We start from the raw sequence: 15,540 nt of genomic DNA, 5'->3' as shown, positions 1-15,540 counted from the left end.
TCCTCTTAGGATAGTTTGGAAGAATTTGAAAACGGCTGTTGTTAATTATGTTTTAAATGAGTATTAGAATTCACCAGTGAGCCTAATGGTCCAAGGATTTTCTCAGTGGGGGGGGTTGATTATCAATTCAATATTCTTACTAGGTATACGTTTGTTCAGATTTTCTTTATGATTCCATCTTGCTGCCTTGTATGTTTCATAGAGTTTATTCATTTCACCTAGTTAATTCATATTGTTGGAGTACACTTGTTCATAATATGCTCTTTTTATTTAATAATGATTTTTATTTTTTCCATTATAGCTGGTTTACAGTGTTCTGTCAATTTTACACTGTACAGCAAGGTGACCTAGTCACACATACCTGTATACATTCTATTTTCTCACATTATCATGCTCCATCATATATCCACTAGATATAGTTCCCAGTGCTATACAGCAGGATCTCATTACTTATCCATTCCAAAGGCAATAATTTGCATCCATTAACCCCAAATTCCCAGTCCATCTAGCTCCCTCCTCCCTCTGCCTTGGCAACCAAAAGTCTGTTTTCCATGTCCATGATTTTCTTTTCTGCAGAACAGGTCATTTGTGCTGTATATTAGATTTCAGACAGAAGTGATATCATATGGTATTTTTCTTTCCCTTTCTGACTTTTTTCCTCAGTATGACAGTCTCAAGTTCCATCCATGTTGCTGCAAATGGCATTCTTTTTTTTATGGCTGAGTAGCATTCCATTGTGTATATATACCACATCTTCTTCATCCAGTCATCTGTCAAGGGACATGTAGGTTGTTTCCATGTCTTGGCTATTAGGAATAGTGCTGCAATAGGGTTCATGTGTCTTTTCCAAGAAAAGTTTTGTCTGGATATGTGCCCAAGAGTGGGATTGCTGGGTCCTATGTTAGTTCTATGTATAGTTTTCCAAGGTACCTCCATACTGTTTTCCATAGTGGTTTTACCAATTAACAATCCCCCCAACAGTACAGGAGGGTTCTCTTTTCTCCACACCCTCTCCAGCATTTGTCATTTGTGGACTTATTAATGTCGGCCATTCTGACAGGTGTGAGATTTGACAGCTGTGTAACAGTTTGGATTTGCATTTCTCTAATAATCAGTGATGTTGAGAATTTTTTTCATGTGCTTGTTGGCCAACTGTGTAGCTTATTTGGAGAAATATCTATTTAGGTCTATTGCCCATTTTTCAATTGGGGTGTTGTTGTTTTGCTGTTGAATTGTATAAGTTGTTTGTATTTTAAAGCCCTTGTCAGTTGTATTGTTTGAAACTATTTTCTCTGATTCTATAAGTTGTCTTTTTGCTTTTTATTATTGTTTCCTTTGCTGTGCAAAACCTTGTCAGTTTGATTAGATCCCACTGGTTTATTTTTGTTTTTATTTCTATTGCTTTGGGAGACTGACCTAAGAAAACATTTGTAAGCTTGATATTAGAGAATGTTTTGCCTATGTTCTCTTCTAGGAGTTTGAATGTTGTCTTCTCTTATGTTTAAGTCTTTCAGCCACTTTGAGTTTATTTTTGTGCATGATGTGAGGGTGTGTTCCAGTTTCACTGATTTACATGTGGCTCTCCAGTTTTCCCAGCAATACCTGCTGAAAAGACTGTTTTTTTTCCCATTTTATATTTTTGTCTCCGTTGTCAAAGATAATTAATTGACTGTAGATATCTGGGTTTATTCCTGGGTTCTCTATTCTGTTCCATTGGTCTGTATGTCTGGTTTGGTACCAGTACCACACTGTTTTGATTACTCTGGCTTTGTAATATTGTCTGAAGTCTGGGAGAGACTTCCTAACATAGCTGTGTAGAACAAAAGCAAAAAAGAGAGAGATTAAAAAAAGAGGAAATCAGGACGGGACTAGCATTCCTGAGAGGGAGCTGTGAAAGACAAAAGTAACCCCCATATTGGGAAGCCACCTAACCTACAGGGAGATCAGCCAAGATGGAGGGACACAAAGTCACCAAGAAAAGCACAATAGCTGGACTAAGGAGGGCAAAGTAGAGTGAGAGTGGCACAGATCATCTACACCACTGTCCCAGACACCACAGCCTAAGATGCTCATGCGGGGGCTAGGTACTGAGACTCAGGCTCCGGGGGTCATTTCTGGGAAGAGGACTAGGATTTGCTGTGTGGGGACAGCCTCAGAGGCTAAGGAGCAGTGTGCTATGGGCTAAGGACTGGAACGCTATGGCAGAGCGAACCTGGGAGAAGGTCTATTCTTACAGGAGAAGCAAGGTGCTGTTGTTAGGAAGAGTGAGAGGAAGAGGGGTGGACAACCATAGGAATCTCCCTGCACACACGCCCAGGCTCTCAGAGGGCAGGGCACCTCTGGTGCAGGCTATGAGTGGTAAGAAGCCACTTGCTCGGGCTCAGGAGACCAGGTGTTTATAGTGTGGGCTATGGGTGGCCGAGCACCTCTTGTGTGGGTTAAGTTCAGCAGGGAGGTCTAAGTTCAATGTGGTGCCTCTTGTGTGATCTATAGGCAGCAGGGAGTACCTCGGTGATCATCTCAGAAACCAGAGAGAGGAACGGACAGACATCACTGGGGGCCTGTGAGTGGGCTCCAGCTTTGGCCCCAGTCACCTCAGGGGTTGGTAAAAGGGCACTGCATCCAAGCATCACACCCTGTGAATGGGCTCCAGCTGCAGCCCCAATCACCTCAGAGGGCACCACAGAGGAGAGCATTGTGACCAATCACCACCATTGTTGCTCTCACACCACTGGAAACACATCTGCTCTGCTGCTGCCACTGCCAAATGCTCCAGGCAGTGCCCACACACTTGCTCACCGTCATTTCTGAGGACCCTGCAACTAGGAGCAGCTTGTGCAGCACCTTCTGTAGGGGTTAAGTAGGATGGGGTGCTTCTTGTGCGGTCTGCAGTTGGTGGGGGCAGACCACCACAGTAATCTCTGACTCCAGAAGTGGACATGGCCCACTACCACTCAGGGTCCCTGAACAGGCATGACTTGTAGCTCCAGTCACTTAAGAGAAGGACACTGTAATCAAACACTACCTGTTGTTGTTCTCACTCCCCTGGGAACTCACACACTCTGCTGCTGCCACTGCCAAATGCTCTGGGCACCTTGTGAATTTGCCTAAGGCTCATTACCACTTCCCATGGCCCTGCAACTAGGAGTAGCCTGCACCACATTCCTGCCGGTCCTTGGCTGCTGTTAAGAGCCCAGCAACCAGACAATGACTACTAGCCCTACCCATTGCCTCCTTCTGCCTGGAAAACACATTCACCCAGGGGATAATAGCTTGCTCACACTGAAGAGACAGCAAATATTCAAACTCCCATGCCAAAAATAAATAGTCACCCCCCCCCACAAAATACAAAGGGGTGCTCTTGCATAGAAGTAGCCCTCCAAGACTACAGTTTGGCTTCCCTACACTTAAAAAAAAAAAAAAAAAAAAACATAAACAACATGAAGAAGCTCAGGAAGCATTCCCAGTTAAAAGAACAGGAGAATTTGCCTGAAGCAGCAAACAATGAAACAGACCTCTGCAGTCTGATAGACACTAAATTCAAAAGGGAGATAGTGAAAATACAGAAGGAATTAAGGCTGAATATGACGGAATTAAGAGCAGACATGAACAGTAATGCAGATTATTTTGGAAAGGAGCTCGAAAATATAAGGAAGACATAGAAAAATAGGAAAATTCATTTGCAGAGACACAAACAGCTCTGAGAGGAGAATGAATAATGCAGAAGAATGAATTAGTGACTTGGAAGATAGAATAATTGAAATCATCCAATCAGGACAGCAGACAGAAAACCAAATGGAAAAAACATGAAAGCAATATAAGAGATCATAAAGGAGACTAGTCTATGCATAATAGGAATTCCAGAAGGAGAAGAAAAAGAAAAGGGGATTGAAAACATTTTTGAAGAAATTATGGCTGAAAACTTTCCAAATCTAAAGGAAACTGCTATCAAGGTACAGGAAACACAGAGGGCCCAAACAAGTTGAACCCAAATAGGCCCACACCAAGACACATTATAAATGGAAAAAGTTAAAGATTAAGAGAGGATTCTAAAGGCAGCAAGAGCAAAACAAAGTGTTAATTATAAGGGAACCCCCTTAAGGATATTAGCTGATTTCTGTACAGAAACACTGCAGGCCAGAAGAGAGTGGCAAGATATATTTGAAGTTCTGAAAGGAAAAAATTTGCAGCCTATAATACTCTATCCAGCAAGAATATCATTTAAAATAGAAGGGGAAATAAAGAATTTCTCCAACAAACAAAAGCTGCAAGAGTACAGCAATTCTGAACCCATTATGAAAGAAATACTGAAAGGGCTTCTCTAAATAAAAAAAGAAGTAAGAAGAAATAGGATGGAGGAAACCACAATTGGAAAGCAATCACTTAAATAAGCCAGCATACAGATTTAAAAGAGGAAAGAAAAAAAAAAACTATTGTAAAAGCGATGATAAACACAAGAAGAGCAAAGGACAAACACGAAGATGTTAAAAAAGGACTTCAATATCATAGAATGGGGGAAGGAAAGTGAGAAAATCTTGACTCTTTCATAATATGCTCTTATAATTCTTTTATTTCTAAAAAATTGGTTTTTAATATCCCCTCTTTCATTTTTGGTTTAAACTGTTTGTGTGTCTCTTTTCTTTTTCTTAGTTAATGAAGCTAACATTTGTTGATTTTTACTGATATTTTCAAAGAAACTTCTCAGGTTCATTGATTTTTTTTATATTGTTTCTCTGTTCTCCATTTTTTTGCCAACTCTGCTTTAATCTTTATTATTCCTTTCTTCTGCTTGCTTTCTTTTTAGTATGTTATTTTTGTATTTCTTTAAGATGTAATGTTAAGTTTTGATTTGGGGATCTTCTTTTTCAATGTAAGCATTTACAGCTAAGTTTTTTTTTTTCTCTAAGTACTGATTTTTCTGCATTTTATAAGTTTTGATGTAAGTTTGCCTTTTGCTTTCATTTGTGTCCATGTATTATCTAATTTCTTTTTTTTAAGGCAGAACCTGCAGCATATAGACGTTCCTGGGCTAGGGTTCTAATTGGAGCTGCAGCCTCCAGTCTATGCCATAGTTACAACAATGCTGGATCTGAGCCACACCTGTGGCTCTAATTTCCCTTGTGATTTCTTCTTTGACCTATTGGTTGTTTAAAAATATGTTGTTTTCTTTCTACATATTTATGGGTTTTTCAGTTTTCCTTCTATTGATTTATAATTTCATCTCATTTTTATTGGAATAGATACGTTGTATGACCTCATTATTTTAAGTTTTGTGGAATAACGTATGGTCTATCCCAAGAATCATCTATATAAACTTAAGAAAAATATGTATTTTTCTGTTGGGGTGAGTGTTTTGGACAGCTTTTTTAGGTCCAGTTGCCAAATTTCTTTATTGATATTCTACCTGTTCTGAGAGATTTCTCCCTTCAATGTTTTCATTGTTTGCTTTGTATATTTTGGAGCTCTGATGTTTAATACATATATGTTTATAACTGATATGCCTTACTGATGAGTGTACTGTTTTGTCACTACATAATGTCCTTATTTGTCTTCTGTAATAATTTTTGACATAAAGTCTTTTTTTCTGATATTAGTTTAGCTGCTCCTGCACTTGTTTTTATTTCTTGCATGAATATCTTTTTAAAATTCTTCTACTTTCAATCTATGCATGTCCTTAAATCTGAAATCAGACTCTTCTATATAACATACGCTGTGATCCTGGGTTTTTATTTTTAATCCATTGTGCCAATGTTTGCCTTTTGCTTGGGGAGTTTAATTTTCCACATAATTACTGATGAAGAATATCTTACTGTCATTTTTCATTTAGTTTTGAATGTCTTTTTGTTATTTTGTCCTTAATGACATCCATTACTACCTTCCTTTGTGTTTAGTTGATTTTTCAAGTGATGTATTTTGACTTTGTTTTTATTTTCTTTTGTGTATATTCTGTAGATATTTCCTTTGTGGATACAATGGTGATTGCATGAAACATTCTAAAAGTGCAATGATCTATTTTAAACTGATAACATGTGTTATGAGCTGTGTAATTCCCTCTCCCAAAATTCATATGTTGATGTCTTAACCGTCATACCAAAAATGACTATATTTGGATATAGTCACTTTAAAGAATCAGTTATGATAAAGTGAGGTCATATAGATGGTCCTTAATCTATGATGACTGGTGTCATTTGAATAAGAGGAAATTATGATGCAGACACACACAAAGAAAAGACTGTATGGAGAAAGAAGTAGAATATGGCCATCTCCATGACAAGAGGTCTCTGAAGAAGCTAAACCTGCCAAAACATTGTTGTCATATAATGAGAAAATAAATTTTTGTTACTTAAGATACCCAATCTATGGTACTTTATTTTGGCAGCCCTAGCAAACTACATCTTAACTATAGTAATATGCAAAAACTAATTCTTTACAGCTCCATCCTCCAACACTTTATGTTATTGATCTTATCATTTTTATCTTTGTATGTTGTATACCAATTAACATAGATTTATAGTTATTCTTTATGCTTTTGTCTTTTAAATCTTACAAAATAATTGAAAGTGGACTTAAGAACCAAAATTACAATGATATAGGTTTTTATATTTGTCTATATGTTTATGTTTACCAGAGAAATTTATATTTTTGTATAGCTCTGAGTTATTGTCTATTATCCTTTCATTTCAACTTGAAGGACTCCATTTAGTATTTCTCATAGGGTGGATCTAGTGGTTTAACTCCCTCAACTTGTTTCTCTTGGAATGACTTAATTTTTCCTTCAGTTTTAAAGGGCCACTTTGATGAATAAAGTATTCATAGCTTACAGTATTTTTCTTTTAGCACTTTAAGTATATCATCCCACTGCTTTCTGGCACTTGAGGTTACTGCTGATAAATCTACTGATATTCTTGTGCATAACAAGTTGCTTTTATCTTTCTACTGTCAGCATTCTCCCTTTGACAAAATATTTTATTTTAATATGTCTCAGTGTGGATCTCTCTGGATTGATCTTAGAAATCACTGAGCTTCTTATATTGAATATTCACTTTTGAATATTCACTTTTTGTCTTCAAATTTGGGAAATTTCTCGTCATTATTTCTTCAAATAATTTTTTCTAACACTACTTTCTTCTCCTTGAAGTGCCATAACACCTGTATTGGTACAGCTAGTGGTGTGCTGGAAGTCTCCTAGGCCCTATTCACTTTTCTCCATTATTTTTTGTTGTTGTTGTCATTCCTTAGACTCAATACTTTCAAATGACCTTTCTCCATGTTTGCCGATTCTTTATTCTGCTTGATTAAATTTGCACTGAACCTCTTTTGTGAATTTTTCAATTAAGTTTTTGTGTCCATTAACTCCAGAATTCCTGTTTGTTTTTAATCCTTTCTGTCTCTTTGATGATATCTTTTTTTTTCTTTTTTTTTGTCTTTTTGTCTTTTTGTTGTTGTTGTTGTTGTTGCTATTTCTTGGGTCGCTCCTGTGGCATGTGGAGGTTCCCAGGCTAGGGGTTGAATCGGAGCTGTAGCCACCGGCCTACACCAGAGCCACAGCAACTCGGGATCCGAGCCGCGTCTGCAACCTACACCACAGCTCACGGCAATGCCGGATCGTTAACCCACTTATCAAGGGCAGGGACCGAACCCGAAACCCCATGGTTCCTAGTCGGATTCGTTAACCACTGCGCCACGACGGGAACTCCTGATGATGTCTTTATTTTCTTCCTAAACCAGTTTCCTTATTTTGTTTGTATGTCCCCATTCTCTTTGACTTCAGTGAGCATACTTAAAATAGTTGTTTTGAATTTTTTTCAAGTAAGCCAAAATCCTATGCTTTTTTCTAGATATTTATTTTGTACCTCTGTATGGACTATAGTTCCCTGTTTCTTTTTATGCCTTATATAATCTTTTATTGAAATTTGGTCATTTAAAAACCAGTGCTTCTCCCAGTCTTTGAGAGCTGGCTCCATGCAGAGGAAGGCTTACACCAGTCAGCCCACTTTAAAGGCTCAGGGTCCAGTCAAACCTTTTCTAGAGATACATCTTCCCTGGGTCCATTCTTCTGCTTTTATTCCCATTCCCCATATACTCAACTGTTTTTAAACATGTTAATTTCCCTAAGAGTTTTACCCTGCTTCTCAGAAGCCCTATAAGTTATTTCGTATTTTTCTGCCCATAATCTCTTGACCCATGAGTGCTTGAGATCCCTTGAAGCTCTCAGCTGCCACTGCTCTGAGTAGCTTTCAATCTGTTATTCAGACTATACCACCATTCAAGTCAATTCTTCAAGTCAGGTAAGACAGAAGTCAAAATTTGGGTTACCCATAGATAAGCCAGAACATCACAAACAACTTCCACTCTTTCCTCTCTATCCTGAGAGAGGAACTGGGAATTGGATACCTTCCTCGCAATCATACTGCACTGAGTGGGGCATGGAGCAAGGATGAGCAAAAGCACTCTGAATTTTTCTACCATTTTGTGTACAGCTTTTTCTCATGTGGGTATTGACTTGATTATTGCAGATCCTTAAATAGTTTCTAGAGTTCTGACAAAGTTACTTTGGTCCATATATTGTTTATTTAGTGTTTCCATGGGGGAATAATCACATGAGCTTCCTAATATGCCATCTTGCTAATGTCACTCCCTATTATTTGTTAAATCTGCATGTAAATCTATAATTATCTCAAAGTAAAAATTTTAATTTTAAAAAAAGAAGCTCAAGATTGCTCAAGTCCAAAGTGTCTTTTTTACCAGAGATCTTTCTGCTGGGAACTTTCCTCTTAAATTATGAACATGTCCATTCTTTTTAGTGTCATCAAAGTTACTTACTTTTGAGATCTGTCTAGGTACCAAGCTAATATTTTCCTGACATGGGGAAAACATAAATAGTCTTTCTCCACCTAAACTAACCCACTTGTTTTCTTTTTGTTTATTTCAGGTTCTGGTGTGGAATGTATAACCGCTTTGACAAAGGACTGCAGCCCAAGCAGAGTATGCTAGAGAGCCTCCTGCAAATTAAGAAGCAGAGAACAGTGCTGGAGGCAAATGTGCACAAACTAGAAAAGGTGAGAATATAAGTCTTAAAAATGAGAACCTCTTACCCCTTCTGTGTAGGCCCAGCCCACTTGGAGTTGAGTTGGTACTTGTGAGAAGCTGTCTGTCTGGCTTGTTATACTCTCTGGTCTCTAAGATTTCTGTGTCTATAAAGCTCTGAGGCACAACTCATTTTTTTTACCTCCCATGTAAAGTGGTAGATATCACACTCAGCTAGTTAAACAAGTGAATTGGTTCCCTTTTTGGATCTGGGTAGAATTATTAGAAGGAACAAGAGTGAATGGCAGGGAAATCATACAGGTATTTTTCATCCATCTAGAGAATAAGTGTAACTTCTTTGGTGTACTGATAAGAACAGATGAAATTATTATATTTCCAATTAGGAAAACCTTATAAAAAATCTTCCTTCCTTCCCATGAAGATTGTAAACTCTGCTCATTGAGTAGTGATTTTCATTTATGAAGTGATTTTGTGTTGGTTTTACTTTATGATACCAGCAAAACCAAAGTCAGACACTTGTTTTTAATTAGAGGTTAAACAAATCAACAGGAATTTCCTTTCAAAAATGGAAAATGCTGAGCTGCTTCTGGAATCTCAGGGTCCCTAAGGGTGTGTTTGAATTAAAGGGGCAGGATATTTCTTAGAAAAGAATTCTTGGAAAGGGTGTGCTGTTTAGGAACTGGGTGTGAACCTACTTTTGGCCAGATAAAGGCATAGCTTTTCTGTTCCCTGTAAGTAAACAAACATACTTTTATTGTGAAAATAAATGTATTTTGATTACATCAGACCCTAAACTTTTGAATGCTCTCTTGGGAGGAAACAGTCAGTTACTTGGTTTCACTAAAAAAAAAAAAAAGAAGAAGAAAAAGAAAGAAAAGGGAAATACAGAGAGTATAACATGACTTAAAATCATAGGAAATGAAGGAAACAAGCAGCCCTGGAAAGGCCAAGCCCTAGGCAGAACTGAGAAGTGGAATACCTTTTTCCTACTGTTTCTTATCTCGTCTTTTTAGGCTACTATTAGCAGCTTCTTCCACAAGACCTCCAGAGTGGGTTCTCTATTCTAAACCCAGCCCTTTCATTTTCCCCACCTAATTCCTAAAAAAGAATCAGATTTATTCTAGATAGAATCAGATCACTCTCTGATTCTAAACTTCAAAAGTAAGTAAGACTTCTTTTTAAAATAATAGCAATTATTAACATTCCTTTTCTGATTCAGAGAAGAAAAATAAAAGTAGGCCATATTATTACCCAGATAACTCGCTTGACATTTTTTAAAAGGCAGTACAAGTATAAAGTTAGAATATGCAGAATACAAAAACATACAAAGTGAAAAGTTGAAAAGATTCCCCCAGCCACCTATCCATTCAATTTCTCTAAGGGTTTTCACAGTTTGTGTGATTTTGTGAATTCCAGGAAAATAAGAATGGTATGCTTATACCCTAGGGAAGGAGCTCTTAACTGGAGTGCATGAACCCATATATGTCCAGAGATTCCTTTCAGGGGATCTGCACTAACATGTGCATGCATGCGGATTTCTGAAGAGGTCCATCATTTTCTTCAGATATTCAAAGGAGTCTCTGACCCCCAAAATTAAGAATCATTGTTGTAAAGTATCAGTGACTCATTGTGTTATCCCTGAAAGTAAAAATATCCCTTGGAGGAAGGATGAAATAGTAGGTAGTTAATAGAATTTGGCATTAAGAAGAGGCAGGATCAGATCCCAGCTATGCCACTTCCTAAATGTGAGAATTTGCGTAACTTATTTAAACTCTCCGAGTCTCAATTTCCTCTCTAAAATAAAGCTAATATCTAACCTGAGAGGACTCTTACAAGTATAAAAGGAAATACTATATGTAAAGTGACTAGCACATGGAGTATTCAATAAATGTTAATGATTATATCCCAGAGCTCCCGTCATGGCTCAGTGGTTAGTGAAGCCGACTAAGAACCATGAGGTTGCGGGTTTGATCCCTGGCCTTGCTCAGTGGGTTAAGGATCCAGCGTTGCCATGAGCTGTGGTGTAGGTTGCAGACGTGGCTTGGATCCTGCATTGCTGTGGCTCTGGTGTAGGCCAGCAGCTACAGGTCCAATTAGACCCCTAGCCTGGAAACCTCCATATGCCGCGGAAGCAGCCCAAGAATTGGCAAAAAGACAAAAAAAAAAAATCATATCCCTTGCCTTCCCTGCTCCCAGGAATAAAACTGTATTTATCAGAAAAGTTTTTTTTTTTTTTATAGATACAAGACCATTGAGGACCTTTAATGATAGGGCTTTTAAAACACTATGTCAAGTGATGAAGAAATGATGTTTGGGGTGATGACAAGGGGACAAAAGGTCATTTGCTACCACATAAGTGACAGCAGGCAGGATCCCTACAGGTCAATGTGATATCTGCCTAGTTTTACTCTTGTTTCTGATTCTGTTCAACCATTCCTTACTCCATGACAGAAACTGAAAGGCCATGATGAGTCACCTGAAGAAGTCTGTACCTGCTCTCAATTAGGGAATTTATTATCTCAGCATCTGGGAAGTCCTTTGTCCAGTCCTCTTGGCTTTATGGGTGTTGATGGAGACCTCAGTACCTTGATGGAGAATGGCACTATTTCCAGGGAAGGAAGCCTTCAAGTTCAGTTGGATCAAGTCAAAAGCCAATGGGAAGACCTCCACCATGACTGTTATGGGATCATGGACAACCTTAGGGCCATAAACATTTCTGGGGATGTGGGATTCTCTGGAGACAGAGGCATCTCTGGCAACACAGGCACCTCTGAGGCTATAGGCTTCTATGGAGACATCAGCATCTCTGAGGCCATGAGCTTCTCTGGGAGCATGGTCATTTCTGAGGACACAGGCCTCTCTAAGGCCAGCACCAAGGAAGCAGGCTGCTCTAAACACCAGTGAGCTACTCATCTGTTTCCATGCTGGGTGCACCTCTGACACTCACAATGGCCCTTGTTCCCCTCAGAAAGACTGTGCTGCTTTTCTAATTGTTTAAATGGGTGAGGTCAGGGCATCACTACTCTCACTTAAGAGTCTAGAAGGGAATTTAGGGCCTTTAGTAGCTAAGCAACCAGTATATGCATGTCAAGCAGCCCAGAATACAGGCAAGAGAAATAATGTGTTATTATTCTATAATGGGATTTAGCTTTGAAAATGTTGTTTTTCAGCTTAGAAATTAGGCTTAGAAAATTACCATTTTCCTTAAAGATCAGCCTCTCTTACTTTTCCACCCTTAACTACTGTAACATGAAAACAAGTGGAAATATCATCACAGTGAAGAGTTAAGATCCTTATGAGGGCATAGAGATATGGTGTGCAACAGGTAACTGAATTGCAAAATTGAGATGGGGGTAGATGTGTTCCTGTGCTGAGAACAGCTGGGACTTATTAGACTGAGTAAATTGAGCCTTGTTTTTCTTTGACACTTTCAAGGAGAAAGTTAATTGCAGGAGCTGAGCTCTGCTGAAGTAAAAAGATAAGATAACCACCTCAATCACTCCTAGAGTCAAAAAGATCTCCCCAATTATACATGCACAGTAAGATTTCTTGGGGTCAAAAAGGGAGGGGGTGCCAGGCCATAATAAGTCCTGATACCATCCCAGAACCCTTTGTTCTGGAATCCATCTTTGCCAAAAGATGTGCATGCATATTGGGGAGGGTCCTGTGTGTGAGAAATAAAACACTCCAGTCAGGTGTGAGAAATAAAACAGGATAATTGGCTAAAGGTAAACAAAGACCTGGAAGAACTGTCCTACATAATTGATTTAAATCACCTCTTAGGCACACTCCTGACTCAGGGGGATGCCCTCATCCACACTCTTTAGAGTATTACTTCTTTGCTTCTGACTTAAATAAATAAACTACTTCTCTGTGTGCTCTCCCACACATTGTACTGTCTCTAACAATAAACTTTATGCCTATTTAAACAGTCTATGCCTCCTTGAAATATTCTTGCTTTTAACAGGGGGAGATAATTATGGCAATTCTGCTTTTAGCCTCTAGTTAGTCTAGTGGCTAGGATTCCTGGTTTTCAACCGGGCTGCCCAGGTTCAATTCCTGAGCAGAAAATTAAGATCTTACTCCAAGCCAACATTCCCTGCTCTCCCTGAGATGAAAATGACTTACAAGACAATTTTATTTCCAGGTATATTTAGTCGTAGGATGTAAGCTAACATTATTGCCACTAGAGACGCCAACATTTGCCTGAACAATAAATCAAAATGATCCATAGGTGCATGGATGCTTAGTAGTTTAGAATATATAAGGAAATAGTTTTCTTAAGTAACAACACTTGTTTTCCCCTCACACCCTATCTAGGTTTTATAATACTTAGCAAACTCCCTTTTTCAGAGATAGCCGATCAGTAAACTTGAAGCCACTCCATTCTAAAATGATCAATTAAATATTAACATAATCTGAATTAATAATATTGATAAATAGTATTTTCAACATCACTTTAAGAGGTAACTGAAAATCTCTAGACCTTCTAATACATGGCCTATGTGCACTTCTAAGTTTTCCTAAAACAGAACTCTTATTAGGTATTTTTATGAAGACCAGAGGTTTTGCTTCCCTAAACATCACATCAGCTTTGCAGATTTTTAGACACAAGTGGCACTACTTTTAAAATTCAAGGAGAAGGAACAAGATGGTGGTGGAGTAAGACGTTGTGCTCACCTTCTCCCACAACACATAAAAAAAAACACAACTGTATGTAGAATGACTTGCAGGGAATACGTACTGAATGTTGGAAGAACTTAAACCTCCAAAAAGGGCTAGAAACCCTTGACATAACTGGGTAGAACAAAAGAAAAAAAAGAGAAAAAGAATCAGTATTGGACTAGCATTCCTGAGAGGGAGCCATGAAAGAGAAAAGGAACCCACATCCTGGGATGCCACCTAAATGACAAGGAGGTCAGCCAAGACAGAGGGAACTCAAAGTCTCTGAGAAAAGCACAGCAGCTGGACTGAGGAGGGCAAAGCGGAGTAAGATTGACACCAATCATCTGCACCACTGCCCCAGATATAACAGCCTGAGATACTGCAGTGGGGGCTGGAGGCTGTGATTCAGGCTCTGGAGGTCACTTCTGGGGAGAAGACTAGGATCAGCTGCATGGAAGGAGCCTGAGGGGCTAGGGAGTGGTGTACCATGGCCTGTGCAATAGAATGCCATGGGCTGGGGAGTAGAATATAGCCAATGGAACCCGGGAGGAGGTCAGCCCACAGGAGAAGCAAGGTGCCATTGTTGTGGAGTGTGAGAGGAGAAGGGGCAGACTGCCATAGGAATCTCCCTGCACACATGGGCTCTCAGAGGGTGGGACACTTCTGGCTCAGGCTAAGGGTGGTGAGAAGGCACTTGCTCAGGCTGAGGGAGACTGGGCACCTCTTGCACAGGATACAGGTGGCCGGGCACCTCTTGTGTGGGCTAAGGGCAGCAGGGGGCTATGTGAGATGTGGTGCCTCTTGTATGATCTACAGGCAGCGGGGACAAACCACAGCAGTCATTTCAGAAACTGTAGGGAGGCTGGTCTGCAACCACTTCAGGTCTGTGAACAGGTTCCACCTGTGGCCCCAGTTACCTCAGAGATTGGCAAAAAAGAGAGCACTGCAGCTGAGACCACTTCTTGTTGCTCTCACACACCTGGGAACACAACCACCCTGCTGCTGCCACTGCCAAATGCTCCAGGCTGCATGCACACATGCTTGATCACTGTCACCTCCCAGGACCCTGCAACTAGGAGCAGCCTGTGTAGCACTTCCTACATGGGCTAAGCAGGATGGGGTACTTCTGGCATGCTCTACTGGTGGGGACAAACCACCACAGTTATCTCTGACTCTAGGGGTGGGTGTGGCCCACCACCATATGGGTATGTGAACAGGCATCACTTACTGCCCCAGTCACCTCAAAGGATACCACAGAGGAAGGCATTGTGACCAAACACTGTTGTTGCTCTCATTCCCCTGGAAATTCACACACACTGCCAGTACCACTGCCAGATGGTCTGGGCGCCACCTAAATCTGCCTGAGGCACATTAACACTTCCCTGGGATCTTCAACTAGGAGTAGCCTGCACCACCTTCCTGTAGGTCCATGCTACTCTCAAGAGACCAGCAACCAGACACTGACTACTAGCCCTACCTGTTGCTTCCTTCTGCCTGGAAACACACTCAGTACCTTGGAGTTATCAGCCTGCTCACATCAAAGAAGTAGACAGCAAATATCAAAAATCCCATGCCATAAATATTAACCCCTCCAAAAAATACAAAGGGGTGCTCTTGCATAGAAGTAGCCCTCCAAGACTACAGTTTAGCTTCCCTACACTCACAGAAAAAGAAAAGCATAAGCAAGATGAAGAAGCCCAGGAAAACATTCCCAGCCGAAAGAACAAGACAATTCACCTGATGCAGCAAACAATGAAACAGACCTCTGCAGTATGATAGCACTGAGTTCAAAAGGGAGATAGTGAAAATACTGAAGAAATTAAGGCT

The 15,540-nt window shown here is 39.7% G+C and overlaps 1 protein-coding gene across 6 annotated transcripts in view; it reads left to right on the top strand.

The window, feature by feature from the left end:
• Positions 1-12,675, top strand: part of MTMR8 (myotubularin related protein 8) — a 129,549-nt gene extending 116,874 nt beyond the window's left edge. For 5 of the 6 annotated variants that reach the window (XM_047765025.1, XM_047765028.1, XM_047765026.1 and 2 more), the window contains 2 exons: positions 8,933-9,059; positions 11,500-12,675. In XM_047765025.1, coding sequence (XP_047620981.1) covers positions 8,933-9,059; positions 11,500-11,952 — 580 coding nt within the window. In that variant the 3' untranslated portion in view covers positions 11,953-12,675. The remainder of the gene's footprint in view (positions 1-8,932; positions 9,060-11,499) is intronic. The other variant, XM_047765029.1, reaches the window with a different exon arrangement.
• The last annotated feature ends 2,865 nt before the right edge of the window (positions 12,676-15,540 follow it).

The sequence above is a fragment of the Phacochoerus africanus genome, chromosome X (assembly GCF_016906955.1).
Source record: "Phacochoerus africanus isolate WHEZ1 chromosome X, ROS_Pafr_v1, whole genome shotgun sequence".
Classification (NCBI taxonomy): domain Eukaryota; kingdom Metazoa; phylum Chordata; class Mammalia; order Artiodactyla; family Suidae; genus Phacochoerus; species Phacochoerus africanus.
This window is presented reverse-complemented; position numbering and strand designations above follow the sequence as displayed.